General features: G+C 40.2%; 1 protein-coding gene across 1 annotated transcript in view; it reads right to left on the bottom strand.

Moving 5' to 3' along the window:
• Window positions 1–26,760, bottom strand: part of tenm1 (teneurin transmembrane protein 1) — a 561,054-nt gene that overhangs the window by 221,119 nt on the left and 313,175 nt on the right. Inside the window, exons 7-9 of the mRNA XM_061901744.1 lie at window positions 25,787–25,989; window positions 14,253–14,457; window positions 1,792–1,893 (exon numbers count right to left, since the gene is read on the bottom strand). Coding sequence (XP_061757728.1) covers window positions 1,792–1,893; window positions 14,253–14,457; window positions 25,787–25,989 — 510 coding nt within the window. The remainder of the gene's footprint in view (window positions 1–1,791; window positions 1,894–14,252; window positions 14,458–25,786; window positions 25,990–26,760) is intronic.

Below are 26,760 nucleotides of genomic sequence, written 5' to 3'. Positions count from 1 at the left end.
CTAAATAAGTCTCCCACAACTAATGGAAACACCTTTTCCAATTGTGTTAGTTTTTTTAAAGTCGGACAACCACACCTGGATTATGCGATTAAAAACCAGATCTCAAGACCGCCTTAGGGGACTCTTCGTATCCCGCATGTGCCAGTCTCAACGTGCGGTATACAACCCGAAAACAGATACCATTCAATAAAAACATAGGCAACAATTGCATTGTAAAGACTGCTTATTTGCTTCAGAGTGTAAAAGAACATAACAGTGGATCGATTGCAGAAAAAAGAAAGGTTTATTTAAGAAGGTGGCAAAGGAAAATGAGAATGCCGGCTTAATTTGGACTCCGGAACGAAATACGAATGAGGTGAAAAATAATGAAGCAGGTATATTATAGGTGAATAACAATGCACACTCTAACCTCTTCACGCAGCATGTGTGCGCTCCAAACTGATAAGCAATAACTCTGTATTCCACACAACGGACAAGATAGTCCAGAACAATAACAACCCTCATCTGGAACAGTATCAAACTTAGAACTCCTTCCATCAGTCCACAAAGCTTTATGTATGACCTCGGAGACATTCGAACATTTTTTTTTTATTATTTTCTGTCCAAAAATTACTTAGAAAAAACAATTTACCGCTGGTCTTTCTTTTCTTCGGACATGCATCCGCACTGATATTGACATTCTTGGAGGTAGTGACATATTTGTAGCACTGTCTTGATGCTCTCTGCTATTCAACATCAGCTTAGCCTTTGGAGACATAGTCTTTCTAATCTGTGTCGATATTACAGTGGACATCACAACAGAGCTAGGCTGTTACTTGTTAGGAGCCACAGAAGCTTAGTGTGACGTCATAGGTCAACCGGAAAATAAATACTTTTATCCGCGCTAAAAGGAAATAAGCACCTCCGAGGGTATGGGAAGAACATGGCGTGCGATCAAAGGTCACATTCAAGAGTGTGCATGGACACTGATATTTCACATGTAGGTGTGAAAATACAGAAAAACTAACTATTTGAGAATTCACACTAATTTAGTGCATGGAACGTAGTAACTTATCCTTTCTACGAAAACAAGCATTTAACTAACTGAGTTTGAAAATGTTTGAATGATTGCAGAGCAACGAGACTAAATATTGGATTTGAAAGATTACCAAGTGTTTGTTTTTTTTATTTGCCATGGAGTTTACAATCACTGACCATAGCTTATTATTGTCATTATCCACGTCTTGGAACATGGCATATTCTTGGTTTTGGTTCTGTTTGATATTACATTCTGTCAAGTGTTTGTCTTCCTCAGTTCTTTGTGGCACTTCCTGGTTTATTTCTGTTGTCCTAGCAACGCACACCTGCCTCCTGATTTATGTCCCTATATATGCCCGCCTTTGTTTGACATTCAGTCTTGGACTCTTGCTTGCTACACGCAACAGCTGACGCCACTCTTCCAACATTGTGGTAAATCTATTTTTGTATACTTGTTAGCTTATATGCTATTTTGTTTGTTTATGTCCCTAGCTTCCACGCTAGCACCCTTTGTTCTTTCTAGCTCCCAAGCTAGTTCTGTTGGTTTTTGGTTAGTGCCTTTGTGCAAGTGTTTTTGTTCTTAGTTTGTTTTATTATATAAATAAATTCTTATCCCTACCCTCACACTGTGTTCCATCTTCCGCTGCACCCACGAGAGAACAACTCGTCACCACAATGCCACCGAGACGTCACAATTTTAACCGTGTGGCTGCGGTCAACCTTTGAAATAACAATATGCTGCAAGTTAAAAATATCTAAACATTTTTGGATTACCTTTGGCACAGTTGGGACCCATGAATCCAGCAAAGCAGTGGCAACGTCCGGCGACACACTCTCCATTTCCGTTACAGCCTTTGGAGCAGCCATCCATTGTGTCTATTCAACAACATACACAGGAAATGTTAAATTATTAAATACATTAAAAGGCAAAAAAATAAAAATAAACAGCGCTCCAAACACAACTCCATCAACTGGCATAGCTTTCTGTTATTGAATGAGAGATGTGATAAGCAATGTGGATGGCTCCCCAGACACAAGAGCTATATTAGATTAGCCTGATCCAGCTGCCATCACTCTCTGGGGACTGGCCAAGCACTCACTTACTCTGTGTAGCACTAAGCACATTATGCAACATTACAGGTTGGAAACAAGCTTGGAGCACATTTACATACATCAACGCTTCATCACCAAACTGTTTACAAGAACACAATTTGGAAGGAGATTGAGGAACAAAAAATAATGACATTGTGAGTGACCCAGTTAGTGGAGAAGGGATTATAGCAGGTTTGTCCTAACTTTATCCATTGAAGACCACATACTGAAAAATCTAAGGATCTGTGGACCATTTTCATATTGTAGTTTAGAAAATACCCCAAAAATGTGTTCAAAGACACAGTAAATACGGAACAAAAAATGTGACATTTTGAATGACCCAGTTAGTGGAGAAGGGATTATAGCAGGTTTGTCCTAACTTTTTCCATTGAAGACCACATACTGAAAAATCTAAGGATCTGTGGACCATTTTGATATTGTAGTTTAAAAAATACCCCAAAAATGTGTTCAAAGACACAGTAAATACGGAACAAAAAATGTGACATTTTGAATGACCCAGTTAGTGGAGAAGGGATTATAGCAGGTTTTGTCCTAACTTTTTCCATTGAACACCACATACTGAAAAATCTAAGGATCTGTGGACCATTTTGATATTGTAGTTTTAAACATACTCAAAAAATGTGTTCAAAGACACAGTAAATACAATGTTTTAGGCGGAAACAGTCTGCATGTAACTTGTTATATAGGTAATAGGGAAAGCAATATTGCAACAATTTACGTTACTACTAGATTCCGATTACTGGAGTGATGTTTTTATTCTTGATTCGGATGTCAATTGATTTTTATTTTTTTTTACACTTGTGAAGTTCCACAGTTGACTGTGCATGTTACAACACTAAGAAAGGATTAGGTCCAATGAAATGTTTATAGAACAATTTGGGACAAATTAGGACAACAACAAAGCTGTATACAAGAAAGGCATGAGCAGACTCTTTTTCCTGAGGAAGTTTAGGTGCTTTAAAGGGGAACATTATCACCAGACCTATGGAAGCGTCAATGTATACCTAGATGGTGCAGAAAAAAGACCATCTATTTTTTTAACCGATTTCCGAACTCTAAATGGGTGAATTTTGGCGAATTAAACGCCTTTCTGTTTATCGCGCTGGAGGCGATGACGTCAGAATGTGACGTCGCCGTGGTAACACACCCGCCATTTTCATTTTCAACACATTACAAACACCGGGTCTCAGCTCTGTAATTTTCCGTTTTTTGACAAATTTTTGGAACCTTGGAGACATCATGCCTCGACGGTGTGTTGTCGGAGGGTGTAACAACACTAACAGGGAGGGATTCAAGTTGCACCACTGGCCGGAAGATGCAAAAGTGTCTGCCACCAGACCCCCATTGAATGTGCCGGAATGTCTCCACATTTTACCGGCGATGTTAAGGCAGACATGGCACAGAGATGTATGGATAACCTGCAAAAACATTTCCAACGATAGTCAACGAAATCACAAAGGTGAGTTTTGTTGATGTTGACTGCCAGCTAATCGATGCTAACATGCTATGCTAATCGATGCTAACATGCTATTTACCGGTGGTGATAAATCAGACATGGTACAGAGATGTATGGATAAACTGCAGATGCATTTGCAACTGTATTACGTTTCCTTCCACCCACATTTAATGCGAAAAAAACACTTACCAATCGACGGATTTAAGTTGCTCCAGTGTCAACGCAGCTATTTGGCCATGCTATGGCTATGAATAGCGTCAATACCTATTTGCTCAATAGCTTCAGTTTCTTCTTCAATACTTTCATACTCCAACCATCTGTTTCAATACATGCGTAATCTGTTGAATCGCTTAAGTCGCTGAAATCCGAGTTTGAATCCGAGCTAATGTCACTATATCTTGCTGTGGTATTCCCATTGTTTGTTTACATTGGCAGCACTGTGTGATGTCACAGGGAAATGGCCAGTGTCTTCACAGAGAGCGAAAACAAGGCACTTTAAAGCTTTATTTAGGGATATTCCGAGACCGGGAACATTTTGAAAAAAATTTCAAAAAATACAACAAGCCACTGGGAACTGATTTTTATTGTTTTTAACCCTTTTGAAATTGTGATAATGTTCCCCTTTAATGTGTGGAGCAAGCTCTTGGAGATCTTTTTTCAGTCTGTTGTGGCTAGTGCCCTGTACTTTGCAGTGGTTTGTTGGGGGAGCAGCACCAGCAAAAGGGACTCAAACTGATCCGGAAAGCCGGCCAAACTATTGGCACACAGTTGGAGGCGTTAGTGTCAGTGAGGGACGGGAGGACACTGGACACACTGCTCGCCATCATGGACAATGCTGCCCACCCACTCCACCAGACAATTGAGGGACAGCGTAGCTCATACTCCAACAGTCTCGTTCAGCTTCGTTCCCACAGTGTTCAATTCAAGATTTCCTTCATTCAGCACTCTATCCAGCTGAATAATCACTCGCCATACAGCAATAGATGATATCTACCGATTACCTGACTGCTTCTATGTTAGCTACCTCTCTTTGTTTATAATGTATATTTTCTGCTGGATCTACTCTATATCCCTTTTTTTGCTGCAGCTGTTACATGTACTGTAATATTGTACATGGTAATTGGGATTTGTTATATATTGTATATATATTATATAATAATAATACAATATAATAATATAATATATAGATATATATTATATACTGTATATATAATATGTAAATATTACATCCATCCATCTTCTTCCGCTTATCCGAGGTCGGGTCGTGGGGGCAGCAGCCTAAGCAGAGAAGCCCAGACTTTCCTCTCCCCACATACTTCGTCTAGCTCTTCCCGGGGGATCCCAAGGCTTTCCCAGGCCAGCCAGGAGACATAGTCTTCCCAACGTGTCCTGGGTCTTCCCCGTGGCCTCCTACCGGTTAGATAGATAGATAGATAGATAGATAGATAGATAGATAGATAGATAGATAGATAGATAGATAGATAGATAGATAGATGGATAGATAGATAGATAGATAGATAGATAGATAGATGGATGGATAGATAGATGGATAGTACTTTATTGATTCCTTCAGGAGAGTTCCTTCAGGAAAATTAAAATTCCAGCAGCAGTGTACAGAGTTGAGATCAATTTAAATAAAAGTAAAAAGTAAATAATGGGGGTTTAAATGGAAACAAAATAGAGAAATATTATAATAAGAGCAAAAACTAAAAAGCAACAATGGGAATAAAAATCTAACAGTAAAATAAGAATATAACAAGACAAAGTAGGCAGTAGTGACCATGTTATGAAAACATATTGCACTGTTATTGTTTTGCATCCCCTGTCATCCTAGTACCCTACGCCCCCCACCCCAGAGAGGAGTTGTACAGTCTAATGGCGTGTGGGACAAAGGAGTTTTTGAGTCTATTAGTCCTGCACTTGGGATGAAGCAGTCTAGAACTGAACAGGCTCCTCTGGCTACTGATAGCGGTATGCAGAGGGGGACTGGCATCATCCAGGATGCTCACTAGTTTGTCAACAGTCCTCTTCTCTGCCACCATCACCAGTGTGTCCAGTTTCATTCCGATTGTAGAACCGTCCCGCCTGATCAGTTTCTCAAGTCTGGAGCTGTCCTTCTTAGATGTACTGCCCCCCCAGCACACTAACATGTAGAACAGAACACTGGCAACCACAGACTGGTAGTACATCCACAGGAATTTTTTGCAGATGTTGAAGGAGTGCAGCCTCCTGAGGAAGTACAGCCTGCTCTGTCCTTTCTTGTACTGGTGGTCTGTGTTAACAGTCCAATCCACCTTATTGTCCACCCAAACCCCGAGGTACTTGAATGAGTCCACGGTCTGTACCTCAACTCCCTCGATCACAATAGGTTGTGACCGTGGACTCGACCTCCCAAAGTCAATGACCAGCTCCTTGGTCTTTGATGGATTGAGCTGCAAGAGGTTCGTGTGGCACCAGACAGCAAAGTCCCTCACCAGATTCCGAAACTCCTCCTCTCTGCCGTCCCTGAGGCACCCGACAATGGCTGTGTCATCCGCGTACTTCTGGATGTGACACATCTCAGAGTTGTAGCAGACGTGCCCTTAACACCTCCCTAGGGAGGCGTTCGGGTGGCATCCTGACCAGATGCCCGAACCACCTCATATGGCTCCTCTCGATGTGGAGGACCAGCAGGTTTACTTTGAGCTCCTCCCGGATGGGAGAGCTTCTCACCTTATCTCTAAGGGAGAGCCCCGCCACACGGCGGAGGAAACTCATTTCGGCCGCTTGTACCCGTGATCTTATCCTTTCGGTCATGACCATAGGTGAGGATGGGAACGTAGATCGACCGGTAAATATTACATATATGTTATATTTTATATTGCCACTATAGTACATTTTTTGTCTATTTTATACCTGCATTATCCTTTCCATCCTTACCCTTTGTAACTTAGCTACCATGTGGAACAATTTCCCTTGTGGATCAATAAAGTTTGTCTTTGTCCTCCAAGGGGTTCAGAAACATTTGTGTTCACCCCTAAATTAAATATGTTTGGAACGAACAGGGTTCTTTCTAGAGTTGGCCAGTGGTATAAACTGAGCAATCGGAGGAGAAGGCACTTTGTCAATGAGGTGACCAAGAACCTGATTGTCACTTTGACAGAATGCGGCGAGAGGAGAACTTTACAGAGTCTAACATTTGAGACAGAGATTGAACTTTTACCGTCATATTTAGAGGAAACCAAACACCGCTCATCACCTGGATGATATAGTGAAGAAACATCATACTGTAGATATATCTTTCAGTATGCAGGCATGAGAGACAAGTATAGAGGAAAAGATGGATGCAGCAATCTACCGCAACTTCCTTGATGAAAACCTGCTCCAGATCCCCACTTGACCTCAGGCTGAGGCCAGGGTTCCTTTTTCAGCAGACATTGATCCTAAGCACATAACCTGGGCATTAAAGGAATAACTTCAGGACAACTCTGTAAATGTCCTTGAGTGGCTCTGTCAGAGCCCAGACTTGAATCCGATTATCATTTCTGGAGAGATGTGAAAATGGCTCCGCACCGACACTTCCCATCAAACTTGATGGAGCTTGAGAGGTGCTGCATGGAGGAATGTGTGAAACTGCCCAAATATTGCATGCCTGTGAACATTCTCATCCATCCAGGTGAATGTATTCTCAGGGACTGGAATCAATGGCAACTGGATTTTTCAGGTCGTTTTTGAACAGTGTTTCTCGATTATTTTCTATCATGACTAACCACGGGGCACAGAAATTTCCGTGACCCCCCCTATTATTTGTCCGTACAATACCAAGTTTTGATAAATTAAATAACGTGCATTTAAGTAAAACATGTTGTCTGTCTATCTGTGTTGGCCCTGCGATGAGGTGGCGACTTGTCCAGGGTGTACCCCGCCTTCCGCCCGATTGTAGCCGAGATAGGTGCCAGCGCCCCCCGCGACTCCAAAAAAGGAAATAAGCGGTAGAAAATGGAGGGATGGATAAAAAAAAAGGTCCTGGTTGACATTTTGATGAAATAATTGTATTTGTGTTAAATTATTGGGGTCTTTCTTAAAGTCATTCAAATTATGCAAGGAAGTAGTTTACTGTAATTAATCTCAAATCACCAAAAGGCAAAAGTGTGATTGATTAATCCGATTTAAAAATGTAATTGTTTGATAAGCACTAGTTGAAATCAAAACTATGTTAGCCAAATCAGGCTAAATCTAATATAAAATTACTTTATGAGCAATGTTATTTTGTTCATACGCATAAAATGATGTAAAACATGTTTTTATGTGGTGAACCAACAAATATGGCATCCCACTATGTGTATTAATTTATTTTATGATGTTTTCATCCATCGGTATGTTTTTAAAATATGCAATCTATATGTAAATTTGAACTGGGCTTTTATCTGGTTAGGCCTTGTTTTTACATTCTATTTCCACAAGAGGATCACAATCTATACTATTTTGTAGGGGTGTGGGAAAAAAAATCGATTCAAATTCGAATCAGAATGGATTCTCTTTTTTTTTTTTTAAATCGATTTTTTGGGGGGGATTTTTTTGGAGGATGTTTTTTTTTTTTGTTTAATTAATCAATTCACCAAAACAATATACAGCAATACCATAACAATGCAATCCAATTCCAAAACCAAACCTGACCCAGCAACACTCAGAACTGCAATAAACAGAGCAATTGAGAGGAGCCACAAACACGACACAGAACAAACCAAAAGTAGTGAAACAAAAATAAATATTATCAACAACAGTATCAATATTAGTTATAATTTCAACATGGCAGTGATTAAAAATTATTCAATGACATTATCATTAGACATTTATAAAAATAAAAAAAAAGAACAATAGTGTCACAGTGGCTTACACTTGCATCTCATCTCATAAGCTTGACAACACACTGTGTCCAATAGTTTCACAAAGATAAAATAAGTCATATTTTTGGTTCGTTTAATCGTTAATACAAATGTACATTATTGCAATCAGTTGATAAAACATTGTCCTTTACAATTATAAAAGCTTTTTACAAAAATCTACTACTCTGCTTGCATGTCAGCAGACTGAGGTAGATCCTGCTGAAATCCTATGTATTGAATGAATACAGAATCCTTTTGAATCGGGAAAACATCGTTTTTGAATCGAGAATCGTGTTGAATTGAAAAAAACCCAAAGATTCAAAGCCCTACTATTTTGTTTATACATTTTATTTTGTTTATAATATTGTGGTAGCCGATCATATTATTTATATTTCTGTAGTCCTGCATATATTAAGTTAAATTAATTATTTGTTTTTTGATGAATACTTGGGCCTACTGCACTACTGCAATTTGGTGCTGGACATTGTGCTGGGGTTTGATGAATACTTGGGCCTACTGTGCTACTGCACTTTAGTGTTGGTCATTATGGTTTTGGGAGGCATTTTTTTGTTATTTATATTTCTTTGGTAATGTATATTTTAGGTTAAATTATTGATTTTTTTAGGTAGAAAGTCATTTACATTCTGTGTCATTTACAGCACCTGTGATGAAAGCATATAGGGGCGCATAGGTGAAACTGATTGGACAAATATCGGGTTGAGAGACTGGCGGTGAAAACATTTTTATACCACTGCTTACGCAACACTTGAGCTTAGTTTTGTTTATAGCTTTGTAAGTAGTCAGAGCTGTTTTTGTTAACCTAGGAATGAAAAACATTTTTTTTGTTCCAAATAAAGCTATTTTTGGAAAGACTTAAGTTGTAGTTTGAAGTGCGTATAAAAGTCCACCACCTGTCCTGGCTCAGCCCACGGCCTTTGGTTTAGAACCTGGAAAGCTTGGAGAGGCCAATAAAAATATACTAAAGTATTATAATAATTTCTTTATTATTGTGTACATACTGTGGTACTCTTTGGGTTAAATCTGCGACCCCGGATATTACCTTCAATCAATCCATGTTTACTTATATAGCCCTAAATCACGAGTGTCTCAAAGGGCTGCACAAGCCACAACAACATCCTTGGGTCGCATCCCACATCAGGACAAGAAAACACTCTACCCAATGGGATAACAATGAGAGACCTTGGCGACCGGTGCAATGGACGTCTAGTGGATCCAGCATAATATTGTGAGAGTCCAGTCCTTAGTGGATCCAACATAATAGTATCTCATGTGTCTCCTGTGTGACACGTGTGTTTGAAAATATAGTTCCTTGAATATTCATTCTTAAGTCAGCTGGGATAGGCTCCAGTTTATCCATGACTCTGATCAGAGGAGGGAAATAAATGAACAAAGTTTGGCTACACTGAGTGTCATTCAAGGTAATTTAACGGTGGGCCAAGTACAAAGTTGCTGGCAGAGTTGCAAAATGGTGGATATTGTTGCTGACAAGATCTACACTGTAATTAAAATAGGTGTCACGGATGTCGTCCTTTATGTGACCCTCAGCCCCTCTGCACCAAAATCAAACCTCTGTTCTCTGCTGAATTCCTCTGTTTTCAAGAGCATGAATGAAAAATCTGTCATTGGCACGGACCACACACATGCATACTCCCACACTTTACAAACACATGTACAAAAAAAAAATCTGCAACATGATTCTTGCCTTGAGGCACGCGTGACAGATGCTAATAACGAGACAGGCAGACTGGCACGGCAGTGTCATCCTCCACTGCAGCGCATCACTATAGAAACCAAAGTCATTTTCACCTCCATCAACTGTCACCCTCACACTGATGGAAGGGAGTGCCAATCATCTCCCACACAGTCAGGAAAACTCCACATGTGGGTCTTCAATCCTCTTGGAAGAAGAAAAAAAAAATGAACTCACACCCATGAATTGTAATATTGGATGTGGCACCAGACAAATGCATTGCCCAAAAGCTCATCTGCAAGGTCACCGAGGAGCTTGGATGCTGTGATCTGTGAAGAAGCTCAAGGAGTCGCTGATCAGTGGGGTTGTCATGGTGAAATAAGCTCTGTATCTTTCAGGTCAATATCTCAGCCATAAACGTATCCAAGCAATTAACAGGTAATGCATGAAGAACAGTGTATTTACTTGGCTATATATGACGTGCGAGTGTATGCGTGCATACTTTATTCTTCCCACTTACTAAACCCGTTTCAGTTAGAAATCATTCATGCCATAAGTTATTGCAGCTAAGTGCGATTATAAAACGGGTACTTCCAGGCGAGTGGTCTGATTGGTCAAATAAGCATTCCAATTGTAGTTTATGAGCCTTTAAAGTTCCAGCCATGCTTTATGATCCTTGGGCTTAATGTGAAATGAATTGACTACTCAGCTTACTAGAAATAGCCACACATTTGCTCACCATCTTTTTAATCATATGTTTCATACAAAAGACGCAGTGTCCGTATCTTTGTAAATAAATAAAAAAGAGAATGTTTTCTGATAATTTGTCGGTACATTAAAACTGGGAAAAGAGCTCGGAGGATGCGTGGGTCGTTGTGATGCACTGGCATTTGCATTATGCACAATTAGCTCACAGGCTGCGGGTCAATAAAAATAAGTCGAACACATTATCATTTTTAAGTGGCCATTTTAAATCAGTGAATACACATTTTACTATGTATGTTTTTAAGATATATAAACATGCCACCTTTGATGACAGTAAAATATTAACTTTTTTTTTTTTTTCCCCCCAGATCCAAGTCAGTTTTAACTATCAGGCCTGTTCCAGTGGTGGTCCATAAATAACCAACATACTGTAATGTGTTTTGACTGATGCAGGGCAAACCAGCCATCAGCTGACCAAACACACACAGCTTTAAATGTGGTTTCAGTGTCACTTTTATTTAGGTTCCCCATACCCCCCCCCGTCTCAGGAAATTGATGACCATAATGATTGTGCAGCATCGCAGTACATGTAATCACATACCTCATTGCTTTTGCAGGCATGTTTTATGACCAGCCGTGTATTTTTATGACACGCATATCTTAGTAAATCAGCATTCACTTCATGTATTGTTTTCCTATTCATTGTGTTCTCATATTTTCCTCCTGTCATGTTCACTGCGGTTTATTGATTTTGTTTATTTATTTTATACAACAATCTTATTCTGCTCACTTATTTATTCTCCATATACTTGGCTGGATCCAGTTACTCTTTGCCATAAAAAAAAGCTCAATTTCCCGACAAAGATCATCTCGTTTCTGCCTCTTCTTCCTCGAAAACTCAATTCGTAGTTAGCAGCAGAATGCAGTGTACTATGGCTCAGCGCTTTTGATACACTTAATCTAAAATCATTTATGATACATATAGATCGATATTTTATTTTTATTTGTTTTAAACTTTGTTCCACCCCTTTTTTGTGTAATCCAAGTCACTTGAGAATTACTAGTGTACAATATAAAGGACTGACAGCTGCTCTTCTTAGCCCATCTCTTTCGACTATTATTAGATGAGGGACTGTTTCTAATTCCACTCAGAATATACAAACTAAACACATGTGTTTGTGTTATATTTTGGTCTATGCACAACATAATTCAACCGGTTGACAACTCTGGAATAAAACCCATGTTTATTTGTTCCATGCTGTCAGTCATTACATAAAGAATCTGTCAACGTGACAATAACTGATGACTTCAGAACACTGTTTTGACACTCAGCGTCCACAGAGTCAGGCTTACCCGCGCTTGGCTGGAGGCTGTTTGATTTATTTCGGTTTTGTTTTTACATCGTAGCAGTGTTAATTTCGTCGATTAATATTTTTCGTCTCAGTTATCGTCAACAACATTTCTTCTCCTGACAAAAACAAGATGATAACCAATCAAAACAAAATGCCCGTTAACTAAGGCATAATACAATTAACTGAAATGTTTTTTATATATGAAAACGAGTGGAAAATATCGACAGAAACGAAATCAAATCATATTTATTTTTGTCTTATTGATGGGTGGGATAAATTCGGAACATATCAATCACAACTTTTTAACAACGTACATGTGATAGAGAAGCAGGGAGTTAATTTCAAAGGAAATGTTAAATATCCGTCCATACAAACATTTTCAACCGCTTATTCCCTTTTGGTGTCGCGGGGGCGCTGGTGCCTATCTCAGCTACAATCGGGCGGAAGGCGGTGTACACCCTGGACATGTAGCCACCTCATCGCAGGGCCAACACAGATAGACAGACAACATTCACACTCACATTCACACACTAGGGCCAATTTAGTGTTGCCAATCAATCTATCCCCAGGTGCATGTCTTTGGAAGTGGGAGGAAGCCGGAGTACCCGGAGGGAACTCACGCATTCACGGGGCGAACATGCAAACTCCACTAAAAAAAGATCCCGAGCTCGGGATTGAACCCTGACTACCCAGGACCTTCATATTGTGAGGCAGACGCACTAACCCCTCTGCCATCGTGAAGCCGTTAAATAAAGACAGAAAATAGCGCTCATTGAACAACGATCAACCTTGAGAAATCCTATTGCGTGTGCTGAATAATTATATTTGCATCTTTTCCTCTTAGTATTGTGGGCGTTCTGATGATCAGCATATATTCTGCATATTCATAAATACAGACACGCGAAACAGATTACGCTACTTACTCTTCTCACTTCAGGGACACAATCCACGTTTAGTAGATCAACTTTGCGTGTACTATCAAGTTTGCACGTGTTTTAGTAGACACAAACCTTTTATAGATAAGACCGATGTTATCTTCCAAAGGTTGGTTTAGGTTTAACATAATAGTTCACTTGTAATTACTGTCCTTGACAATGGCTTGTGCTCTCTGTGCAAGATACACAATAAACAGATGAAATACTCCAGATGACTTATGTTCAGCTTAGTTTTGCTCCCTTGCCCTTTACACACGTAAATGTCAGCCTGAAGATTCTGCTTATCTTTGAATTATGTGACAGGCCAAATGAGTGAAATCTGCTATACTGCTTGATGAACGAGGTTTTTAAACATTTTCAATTTGCATCTAACATTTACAGTAGAGACCCAAAATGATTTATAGCCTGGCCATGATTTGTGGAATGGGTGTCTTGTGGGCGGACGTTATTCATTTACATTTTGACACTTAGGTCATGTCCGCGCAAAGAAACCCACATTTCACTTACTTTTGTGTTAAATAAAATCTCCATCCAATTTAGTTTAAAAAATCCATTTTGGACAATCCCAAATACGAACAAGCATCCGCAGCTGTTTTTCAAGCTGCTGCACCTTAATGGAGTATGCATAATTGTGAACTTAACTGTGTATTGGTGATCCTGGTCTAATTCCCTTCCGATCAATACTTCTTGCACTTAGCCAATCAACTATGTTAAATCCTCATGCCTAATGTATTTTATTTTGACAAGGAAGTTGTTCCTTTATTCACTGCTCAGGTAGTTATCTAAGTGTCAATATTAAACCATGCAGTGCTGCATTCGAGACAAAAAATAACAGAAACTCAATTTCTACTAAAATCTTTGTGTTCACAGCAATCAGCCTCTCTTAGGGAGTTGTGTCGTTATTACAAACAGCTGTTTTGCTTCTTTCACACCAAACTCACTCCAATAATGTAAAAAGTTCAAAACACACACAGGTTCCAAACACTCTTGTCAATTTGTTTATAAAACAAGCTGAGACCAGTGAGTGGAAGAAATGTTTTTGTTCCGAGGAAAAAAATCACATACAACTACCGGGTAAGCTGTAAAATGCATCCTCACCTATGGGAGTGCTGTGGAGCAAGACCTGCTCCAGGTTGCGCCCATCGTTGTAGAGAGCCAGGTGCCAGGTGCCAGGGTCCATGTACTCGATGAAGCGTGTCTCTTGGAGGCTGCTCAGCAGCAGACCTTTAGGGGCTTTGCCAGGGACTGGATCACTCAAAGACCTGGGCAGTGCCTTTCCATCCAGCAGTTTCACAAAGTCAAACTAAACACAGTGAAGAAAGACAATGCTTTTCAGTCCATTTGTTCCCCCAACAGTTAAATATGTTCAATTGCCCAGATAGAACAAAGATCCTTAACTATTTAGTTGTTTTTATTTACATGTCACATGCCAGATAAATGACGGCCAATACAATGCTGCAACTAGTGCTGTCAAGGGATTAAAACAATTTAGAGATTAATTGAATATGGTCTGTAATTCCATCCATCCATTTTCTACCGCTTATTCGAGGTCGGGTCACGGGGGCAGCAGCCTAAGCAGAGAAGCCCAGACTTCCCTCTCCCCAGCCACTTCATCCGGCTCCTCTCGCCAAGGCGTTCCCAGGCAAGCTGGGAGATATAATCCTCCCAATGTGTCCTGGGTCTTCCATGTACCTTCTTACCGGTCGGACGTGCCCTAAACACCTCCCTAAGGAGGCGTTCAGGTAGCATCCTGACCAGATTCCCAAATCACCTCATCTGGCTCCTCTCAATGTGGAGGAGCAGCAGCTTTACTTTGAGCTCCCCCCACATAACAGATCTTCTCAAACTATCTCTAAGGGAGAGCCCCGCCACCCAATGGAGGAAACTCATTTCGGCCACTTGTACACATAATCTTGTCCTTTCGGTTATAACCCAAAGCTCATGACCATAGGTGAGAATGAGAACGTAGATCGACCGGTAAATTGAGAGCTCTGCGTTCTGGTTCATCTCCTTCTTTACCACAACGGACCGATTAAGGGTCCGCATCACAGCAGACGCCGCACCGCCTGTCAAGCTCACAATCCACTCTTCCCTCACTCGTGAACAAAACTCTGATACACTTGAACTTGGGCAAGATCTCTTCCCCAACACTCCACCCATTTCCAGGCTTGGTGGTGTGGATTCTCATTCCAGTTGCTTTATGCTCGGCTGCGAACCAATCCAGTGAGAACTGAAGATCCTGGCCACATGAAGCCATCAGGACCACATCATCTGTAATTAATTAATATGATCTCATTTTCAATCCGACCCAACAATTGCTGACAATTGTTATAAAAAAAAAATTACGTGTATAATAAAAAAGTGACATTGTAAAGTAATTTCATGTTTTCTGCCACACACAAATATGGCATAGAATAAATAACACTAGTACAGATTACAACAATAATGCCAACAAAATCACTGTACTGAGTTTCCACATTTGTACTTTCTGTCATTACATGATGCCTTTTGGCTTAATCGGTTCGCAGCCGAGTGTGAAGCGACCGGAATGAGAATCAGCACCTCCAAGTCCAAGTCCATGGTTCTCGCCCGGAAAAGGGTGGAATGTCATCTCCGATTTGGGGAGGAGACCCTGCCCCATTTGGAGGAGTTCAAGTACCTAGGAGTCTTGTTCATGAGTGAGGGAAGAGTGGATCGTGAGATCGACAGGCGGATCGGTGCGGCGTCTTCAGTAATGCGGACGTTGTACCGATCTGTTGTGGTGAAGAAGGAGCTGAGCCGGAAGGCAAAGTTCGCAATTTACCGGTCGATCTACCTTCCCATTCTCACCTATGGTCATGAGCTTTGGGTCATGGCGGAAAGGATAAGATCACGGGTACAAGCAGCCGAAATGAGTTTCCTCCGCCGTTTGGCGGGGCTCTCCCTTAGAGATAGGGTGAGAAGCTCTGCCATCCGAGAAGAGCTCAAAGTAAAGCCGCTGCTCCTCCACATCGAGAGGAGCCAGATGAGGTGTTCGGGCATCTGGTCAGGATGCCACCCGGACGCCTCCCTAGGAAGGTGTTTAGGGCACATCCAACCAGTAAGAGGCCACGGGAAAGACCCAGGACACGTCGGGAAGACTTTGTCTCCCGGCTGGCCTGGGAACGCCTCGGGATCCCCCGGGAAGAGCTGGACGAAGTGGCTGGGGAGAGGGAGGTATGGGCTTCCCTGCTTAGGCTGCTGACCCCGCGACCCGACCTCGGATAAGCGGAATAAGATGGATGGATGGGCTTAATCCTTTATTTTTTTTTCAGGTTTTTTTGGGGATAGACCACAAAAAATCAGCCGCATTGTGCAGGAGTCCTGCGCTTCTCCGCCTTGGCCAGTAAAAATATTATTAATCGAACGATAAATGAAAATGAACTGGATAACTTAAATTGCCATGGTTGTGTGTGTGTTTTCTTCATATGTCGCTTTCAAACAGAGAACAAGAGGTTTCGCTCTCTGCAGTGAAACCAGGCGAATGGCCGCAGCAGCTCGGGAATAGTTTGCCAATGCCAGCGAACACGTAAGCATTCCTCATGCACACATTCCTCAGCAAGGAAACACTTCCTATCAGGTAAATTAATCAATCAATCAATCAAAGGTTACTTATATAACCCTAAATCACGAATATAGAATGACTCTGGCGAGTTGGTTGCTGTGGTCATGGAACCCTGGGTCTTACAGAAGAGTATCCGGTGTGGTGGTGGGGGGGGGGGGTCACGACAAGCTGCTGTTGCTCATCATGCCACTTAGAGTTCTGTTGTGCTCCACACTGTCACATGAAGCTAGTTTGAACACAGCTTTAATTTAGCGATTCCAAATTAGATGAAAAAAATAACGCTGTCATTTGACGCAATTAGCTACGGCATAAAGGTTCGCCCTTGCATTCTCTCTTTATACACTGTATATACAGTATAAGCTCATTGAAGTAGCATATACTAACTGTGGCTTATGGCCCAACTCAGGCTTGTCACATTAGTGTCCAAAAACACTAATTAGATTTCTTTGTGGAAAGATTGGAAAAAATGTCGCCTTTGGTTCTGAACATGTCAGCCTTTGACTACTATTTGCTTGAGTGTGTCATACTAGGTCAAAGCAACTTATTTCTAACATATTTTGGAAATTATGATGGGAGGGGTCAAAATCAACATGAAGACCTGGTTTATTAGAAGTCAAAGAGAGAACTATATCATACCTGTCAATATTTGCATTACAAAATACGGCACATTTCCCAGTTAGATAGGTGAAAATAAAGTTAAAGTAAAAAGAAAGGTACCAATGATTTTCACACACTAGGTGTGGTGAAATGCGTCCTCTGCATTTGACCCATCATCTTGTTCACCCCCTGGGAGGTGAGGTTAGTAGTGAGCAGCAGCAGTGGCCGCGCCCGGAAACATTTTGGTGATTTAACCCCCAATTCCAACCCTTGACGCTGACTGCCAAGCAGAGTAGTAATGGGTCACATTTTTATAGTCTTTGGTATGACTCGGCCGGGGTTGGAACTCACGACCTACCGATCTCACTGTAACCACAAGGTCACTGAGCAGGTATAGTTAAAGAATTTATTGATAATAACAAAAAAAAAAAAAATTGTGCCAACCCAAAAAAACAAACGAGTATTAAAAAACATAGGAGATTTTTTGCCATGCCAGCTCACATCACTTCTTCCTCACATGCTATACGAACATCGGTGCTACATATCCTCCAAAAAGCATGAGCGAGTCCGACCCTGCTGCTCTTTAAAAAGGATAATAAGCGCCTCATTTGTTAAGAGCTGTGCATAAATGTTGTTTTGTTGGCACATATGGTACACAGGTAGGAAAAACTACATTCAATATGTTTTTGTAGCCTATTATTAAAAAAAAAAAAAAAAAAAAAAAAAAAAATATATATATATATATATATATATATATATATATATATATTAGGGCTGCGAATCTTTGGGTGTCCCATGATTCGATTCAATATTGATTCTTGGGGTCACGATTCAATAATATATCGATTTTTTCGATTCGATTCGATTCTCGATTCAAAAATAATATTTTTCAGATTCAAAACTATCTGTATTCATTCAATACATAGGATTTCAGTAGGATTTACCCCAGTCTGCTGACATGCTAGCAGAGTAGTAGATTCCAAAAAAAAAAAAGCTTTTATAATTGTAAGGACAATGTTTTATCAATTGATTGAAATAATGTACATTTGTTTTAACTATTAAAGGAACAAAAAATATGACTTATTTTATCTATGTGAAAACATTGGACACAGTGTGTTGTCAAGCTTATGAGATGTGATGCAAGTGTAAGCCACTGTGACACTATTGTTCTTTTTTTTTATTTTTTACAAATGTCTGCTGGTAATGTCAATGAGGGATTTTTAATCACTGCTATGCTGAAATTCTAACTAATATTGATACTGTTGTTGATGATATTAATTTTTGTTTCACTACTTTTGGTTTGTTCTGTGTCGTGTTTGTGTCCTCTCAATTCCTCTGTTTATTGCAGTTCTGAGTGTTGCTGGGTCAGGTTTGGTTTTGGAATTGGATTGCATTGTTATGGTATTGCTGTGTAGGTGTTTGTTGGATTGATAAAAAAAATATAGATTTTTTAAAAATGACAATCGATTCTGAATCTCACAACGTGTTCGATTCGATTTCATCAAGCAAATTATTTTGACCGCAAATGCTCTTTTACCTTAACCGCTGATGGTTCCCTGAGAGGCGGTGCGGGCTGTTACCAGTGATCAGGTCAATGCATATGACAAATGTAGCTACAAGATACATCCTGACTGACTGGATTTTAAATCGAACAGCTACCAGGGTTTGAGCAAATAAATGGCGTGCATTAAAGTCAAGTCAAAACTGTTCCTGCATGACATGTCAAAAGATTGGGGTCTTTTTTTTTTTTTTAAGTTGACTTAAATTAAACAAGCAAGTGATTTAATGCAAAAGTGTGTTTATTCTGATAACTATTAATCGTTTCACAACACTACTAACATAGAAAGGGGCATTCTTATGGCCCCATTCGTCCCGATTTACCTGACACATGAAATGTGGGGGATTAAGGGGGCAGTGTGGAATATCTTAAAAACATGTTTTGTGGCAATTCCTACTTTGACCTACAGTACAGTTGCTATGTATAGCTGCGCTTGCCATCATTTTTAGCGGATGGGTTTGCAAAACAATTAACCCCCCCCCTTCGCTTACGTACGATCCACCCAGGAATGAGGCCATATCCCTTCCCTACGGTACAATATAACAGCTTACATTATATTATACATTATATTGTGTCATTGGCTTACTCTCAAATGTGGTCTGTAGTATGGTGCTGACGAATTACCAAAACATGTTTGTACAAGGACAAAAGCAAAACTTTACAGAGGTCTGTGCACTAGTTTAGCAGAATCAACGAGTAGCACGTGAAGCTTCCCCATTTCCCTTGTGACCTGGCAATCACTAGGATTGATCGGCTTTAAAAGCAAACTGCAGATGAGGAGTTAATGCCTTCAATTTAGAGATTGACTGAAAACTGGCACACTGGCAGCTTACGCAGACGCAGTAGTTTAGGAAAAGTACACTTTACTGCTACATTTTTTTTTTTTTTTTTTCCATCCTTTTGTTTTTTTTTGCTTCATGCTAAATTTGATGTGTCACTGAATGCTGACTTTGTTTTTTTAGAAAGGCTCAGGGTAACAATTTTCCTAATGTGTTGCTTTGGAATCTTAACAATGAGGAACACAAGTTTTTGGCATGTCAAATTTTTTCGGATCACGGTGATATATCTTGTTGAGTTGCAGATTGTAGATATTTATAATGCTGTAGATTTGTCCCGTGTCACATGACACTTCAAATACAGCATTGCAGCTTCAACTCATTGGACATTTTTGGGGGATATTATTTCATTTTTTAAAGCATATTGTACGATTTATTTGGCCCAAAATAAACATTTTGAAGTGAAAATATAAATGCTACTAGAGCATTGTCTAATGGAAGAGACCAAACCAATCAGAGCACACTGTTCAGCATCATGCACATTGCTACATTGGATTTAAAGCGTAAAGTTGACCATAGGGCAGGGGTCGGGAACCTTTTTGGCCTAGAGAGCCATGAAAGCCAAATATTTTAAAATATATTTCTTTGAGAGCCATATACAATTTTTAAACACTAAATACAACTAAATGTGTGCATTTTTAAGTAAGACCAACATTTTTAGAGTATAATAAGTCTCATTCTTTTTAATAACATTGTTATTATAAAGCTAACCATTCATCCATCCATCCATTTCCTACCGCTTGTCCCGTCCGGGGTTGCTGGAGCCAATCTATTAACACTGACACGATTGTATATACGGCGGATACTGCCCTCCAAAATAGTTTCTCTCGTTTTGAGGAAATAACATTAGAGGAATTGTTACAACGTGTAAATGGAATAAAACAAACAACATGTTTACTTGACCCTCTTCCTGGGAAACTGATCAAGGAGCTCTTTGTATTATTAGGTCCATCAGTGCTAAATATTATAAACTTATCACTTTCCTCGGGCACTGTTCCCCTAGCATTCAAAAAAGCGGTTATTCATCCTCTTCTTAAAAGACCTAACCTCGATCCTGACCTCATGGTAAACTACCGACCGGTGTCTCACCTTCCCTTTATTTCAAAAATCCTCGAAAAAATTGTTGCGGAGCAGTTAAATGAACACTTAGCGTCTAACAATCTATGTGAAACCTTTCAATCCGGTTTCAGGGCAAATCACTCGACTGAGACAGCCCTCGCAAAAATGACTAATGATCTATTGCTAACGATGGATTCTGATGCGTCATCTATGTTGCTGCTCCTCGATCTTAGCGCTGCTTTCGATACCGTCGATCATAATATTTTATTAGAACGTATCAAAACACGAATTGGTATGTCAGACTTAGCCCTGTCTTGGTTTAACTCTTATCTTACTGATAGGATGCAGTGTGTCTCCCATAACAATGTGACCTCGGACTACGTTAAGGTAACGTGTGGAGTTCCCCAGGGTTCGGTCCTTGGCCCTGCACTCTTCAGCATCTACATGCTGCCGCTAGGTGACATCATACGCAAATACGGTGTTAGCTTTCACTGTTATGCTGATGACACCCAACTCTACATGCCCCTAAAGCTGACCAACACGCCGGATTGTAGTCAGCTGGAGGCGTGTCTTAATGAAATTAAACAATGGATGTCCGCTAACTTTTTGCAACTCAATGCCAAAAAAACGGAAATGCTGATTATCGGTCCTGCTAGACACCGAACTCTATTTAATAATACAACTCTAACATTTGACAACCAAACAATTAAACAAGGCGACACGGTAAAGAATCTGGGTATTATCTTCGACCCAACTCTCTCCTTTGAGGCACACATTAAAAGCGTTACTAAAACGGCCTTCTTTCATCTCCGTAATATCGCTAAAATTCGCTCCATTCTGTCCACTAAGGACGCTGAGATCATTATCCATGCGTTTGTTACGTCTCGCCTCGACTACTGTAACGTATTATTTTCGGGTCTCCCCATGTCTAGCATTAAAAGATTACAGTTGGTACAAAATGCGGCTGCTAGACTTTTGACAAGAACAAGAAAGTTTGATCACATTACGCCTGTACTGGCTCACCTGCACTGGCTTCCTGTGCACTTAAGATGTGACTTTAAGGTTTTACTACTTACGTATAAAATACTACACGGTCTAGCTCCATCCTATCTTGCCGATTGTATTGTACCATATGTCCCGGCAAGAAATCTGCGTTCAAAGGATTCCGGCTTGTTAGTGATTCCCAAAGCCCAAAAAAGTCTGCGGGCTATAGAGCGTTTTCCGTTCGGGCTCCAGTACTCTGGAATGCCCTCCCGGTAAGAGTTCGAGATGCCACCTCAGTAGAAGCATTTAAGTCTCACCTTAAAACTCATTTGTATACTGTAGCCTTTAAATAGACTCCCTTTTTAGACCAGTTGATCTGCTGTTTCTTTTCTTTTTCTTCTATGTCCCACTCTCCCCTGTGGAGGGGGTCTGGTCCGATCCGGTGGCCATGTACTGCTTGCCTGTGTATCGGCTGGGGACATCTCTGCGCTGCTGATCCGCCTCGACATCTCTGCGCTGCTGATCCGCCTCCGCTTGGGATGGTTTCCTGCTGGCTCCGCTGTGAACGGGACTCTCGCTGCTGAGTTGGACCCGCTTTGGACTGGACTCTCGCGACTGTGTTGGATCCATTGTGGATTGAACTTTCACAGTATCATGTTAGACCCGCTCGACATCCATTGCTTTCCTCCTCTCTAAGGTTCTCATAATCATTATTGTCACAGACGTCCCACTGGATCATTATTGTCACCGATGTCCCACTGGGTGTGAGTTTTCCTTGCCCTTATGTGGGCCTACCGAGGATGTCGTGGTGGTTTGTGCAGCCCTTTGAGACACTAGTGATTTAGGGCTATATAAGTAAACATTGATTGATTGATTGATTGAATCTCAGCTGCATTCGGGCGGAAGGCGGTGTACACCCTGGACAAGTCGCCACCTCATCAAAGGGCCAACACAGATAGACAGCATTCACACTTACATTAACACACTAGGGCCAATTTAGTGTTGCCAATCAACCTATCCCCAGGTACATGTCTTTCGAAGTGGGAGGAACCCACACAGTCACGGGGAGAGCATGCAAACTCCACACAGAAAGATCCCGAGCCCGGGATTGAACCCAGGACTACTCAGGACCTTTGTATTGTGAGGCACATGCACCACCGTGCTGCCCTGAAGCTAAACATTATTAAATAAAATACTTCTTATCATTAATACGACTTTTTCAACAGGTGTGGTACAAATTGGATGGATGGATTGAATTGCATGAGAATGTTCTATATTTTTAACACTGTGATCACCAATATCAACTAAGATTTATCGTAGAGGCGGATGCAGTCATCAAAAGAGCCGCATCTGGCTCGAGAGCCATAGGTTCCCTACCCCTGCTACAGGGTGTCCTGCTCTGTGGCCCAAAGTGGTTAGAGTGTCCACCCTGAGATCGGTAGGTTGTGAGTTCTGAGTTATACCAAAGACTATAAAAATGTGACCCATTACCTCCCTGCTTGGAACTCAGCATGAAGGGTTGGATTTAGGGCTTAAATCACCAACAATGATTCACCCCCTGCTCCCCTCACCTCCCAGGGGGTGAACAAGGGGATGGGTCGAATGACAATCATTGGTTCTTCAACTTAACTTTAACTTAACTCGGGAGTGTCTAGGGCATACTTGCCAACCCTCATGGATTTTCCGGGAGACTCCCAAAATTGAGCGCCTCTCCCGAAAAACCCGCGAAAGAAAATTTCTCCCGAAAATCTCCTGAAATTCAGCCAGAGCTGGACGCCCCCTCCAGCTCCATGCGGACATGAGTGGGGACAGCCTGTTTTCACGTCCGCTTTCCTGTTATATAAACAGCTTGCCTGCCCAATCACATTACAACATCTACGGATTTTAATAAAAAACTGCACACACAAGGAGACGAAGCAGAAGAACGAGGAAGTTAGAGCCATGGCGACACCGTCTGTAATAGAGTGATTCTATGTTGTCTGTTGCCATCTCCTGGTGAATGTTGGCTATAGCGTTATGGGGTTGCTTTTTGATTGGCCAACGATTTATGTGGTGTTGTGCACCTGATGGCAAGTGACTCTCGCCAGTACGCAAATAGCAGAACAAAGGTTACTCAAAGAGTGAAAGGTAAGTGTTGTTGTTGTTTTTTTAGTAACCAGCAACCACAGTACAGTTAGTAGTACAACTGTGTTTTTATTAATGTGTATTTGATAGGTGCCGTCTGAAATTCGCTATTTCTTTTATTTATATATATAATAAAATAAATATATATAGCTAGAATTCACTGAACGTCAAGTATTTCATATATATATATATATATATATATATATATATATATATATATATATATATATATATATATATGTATATACATATATATATATATATATATATATATATATATACATATATATGTATATACATATATATATAAATATGTATATACATATATATATATATATATATGTATATATGTATATACATATATATATATATGTATATATATATATATGTATATATATATATATATATATATATATATATATATATATATATATATATATATATATATATATATATATATATATATATATATATGTAGGTGTGGGAAAAATCACAAGACTACTTCATCTCTACAGAACTGTTTCATGAGGGGTTCCTCAATGATCAGGAGATTTTCTACACCTACATATTGCGCTCTACCACGGTATCGAGCACTATTCTCTGGATAATCCAATCTATATATATATATATATATATATATATATATATATATATATGAAGTACTCGAGTTGGTGAATTATACTCCTCCCCTCTTAACCACGCCCCCCGCCCCAACCACGCTAACTGCATGTACAAATTGCATCATTTTGCCTCGTTTGTAGCTATATTTGAGCTCATTTAATATGCTTTACTTATGTCCTCACTGTACTTAATTTATATTTGCATGTCTGATAGTTGTTTATGTGACAAGTCATTTTAGACTACAGCAAACATTACCTAGCTTGCACAAGATAGTAATAAATCCATTAGAATAAGACACTCTGCTGTTTCCTTTAACTTAGACAAACACATCTATACCTTTGGCCATTCTAAGATAGAAATTTCCAGGAGTAATGTCACCCACAGAGAAGCCTCCGTTTTACTAATGTTTTCCAATTTTACAAAAATGTGTGGAATAATTATTATATTTCAACATTTCTATCAACAAAGATTTGTGTCAGCCTGTGAAACATAGTCATTTTGATAGTTAATAGCTAATTTAAAACCAATCACCATGTGTTGCCTTCACCATACTAATTATATAAGGCTTTTAATTTCTTTGCAGCCCCAAAATATTTATTTTTTGTGTATTTTTGGTCCAGTATGGCTCTTTCAACATTTTGGGTTGCCAACCCCTGGTCTAGGGTGCTCATGTAATGATAAAAAAACGTAATTAGAAGGTTGTACAAAGTTTTTTATGCTGTAGCTATGAAACTATTTGATTTATAATTATTGATTCCTACTATGTGGCAAAACATTTACTGCGGCCATCTCTAGAAACAATTAACATAAATAAATGCCAATGTATGACTTTCTATTGATTATCAAGCAAGCACAGAGGTCATTGGCTGGAATATTTATTTTTCACAATCGTTGTTATTAATTCATATATTGGAGCAGTCATGCTTCATATTAGAGCCTTGAACTGACAAACGTTTGATGACATTCGTGAGTCACCTCGTACAATTACAGTTATTGTTGCTGATTTTCCTAGAATATTTATCAGATCGTTTCCTGAAAAGCTTTTTTAAAGCCTTTGGGAAAAACATTTATGGGTTATAGCACAAGCTTTTGTTTTGGCATACACTTAACTCCTTAAAATTTTGTTATCAAGTGGACAAATTAATGTTATTGTAATGTTTTTTTGAACAAACTAAATGTTTGGATGTATTGCAGTGTGTTTTTGTGTAGATGTGCACAAAACATCAGATTTGCTGTCTGAGCGCGTCTGATAATATTAATGCTGACTTACCTGTGTGTGTGTGGGAGGTATGTTCCTGCGTCCGTAGACCCCCAGAAGAGCGTTGTGGGATAGCGACAGATTGAACTTGATGTGGGTCGGATGATGCACAGTCAAATGAAACCTCCAAAACAGTCCCGGTGGAATGGCCTGACTCTGTTGAGTTCCGATGTCGACCTCACCACGGTCAATGGCGCGTCCACGCACCCACTTATCTACAGATACGAACCACAGAAAGGTGACATAAAGTTCAAATACAGTAGATTTATCAAGGGGAACAGCATACCCTCTTTACTATCAGAAGAGCAATTCAAATCAAACTCTATGTCCTTAAACATAATTGGGATCAGCAGCTGTACTAATTAAGTGAAACTGAATAGACATTAGGAATGACGGATCACTGGTCAAAGCCTTGCTTTTTAAAAGTCCTTGGGATATGCTCAGCAAGAAGATTAAGTGATTTTTTTGTAAAAAGGGTTTTGTCGAAAAGCTGTCCACTGGGGCTTTGCCATGTGAAATAATAACATCTCCTAACGAGGAAGAAATATTGTGCAAAGAGAGTTTGGAGTAAAGAGGCATACACATATGCGTACATTCACAAATTGCACCACTGCAGACAGATAGTGTCTTGAGTGAGAACAGGTCTTTGTATGCAAGGAGAATGGGTATTTCCAAAAGTCCTCTGGCCATCAGCTCTTCGCCTCTCCATAAGCCTTTATCAACCACCGGGCCTGAGTCTTTTGTGTCGGGGAGGAGGCAAACCTCTTCAGCCCTCTTTGTGTCTAGCCTTTATGGGGAGATATATCTGCGCTTCTAAAAGAAGATGGAGGAAATACGGTGACAGAGGGGAGCCCGTCGATCGTTACGGCCACAAAGGCAGATGAACAGTTAGGGGCAGATTCATGGACGAGTCAGCTCTCTCTCTGTCTATAATGGCGGTAGCTTTACCACTCCATTATAGCAACGCCATGCACACCCACAGGCCA

Source organism: Nerophis ophidion, linkage group LG05, assembly GCF_033978795.1.
Source record: "Nerophis ophidion isolate RoL-2023_Sa linkage group LG05, RoL_Noph_v1.0, whole genome shotgun sequence".
NCBI classification, from domain to species: Eukaryota; Metazoa; Chordata; class Actinopteri; order Syngnathiformes; family Syngnathidae; genus Nerophis; species Nerophis ophidion.
The sequence above is the reverse complement of the archived record's forward strand: the minus strand, read 5'-3'. Positions and strand labels throughout refer to the sequence as shown.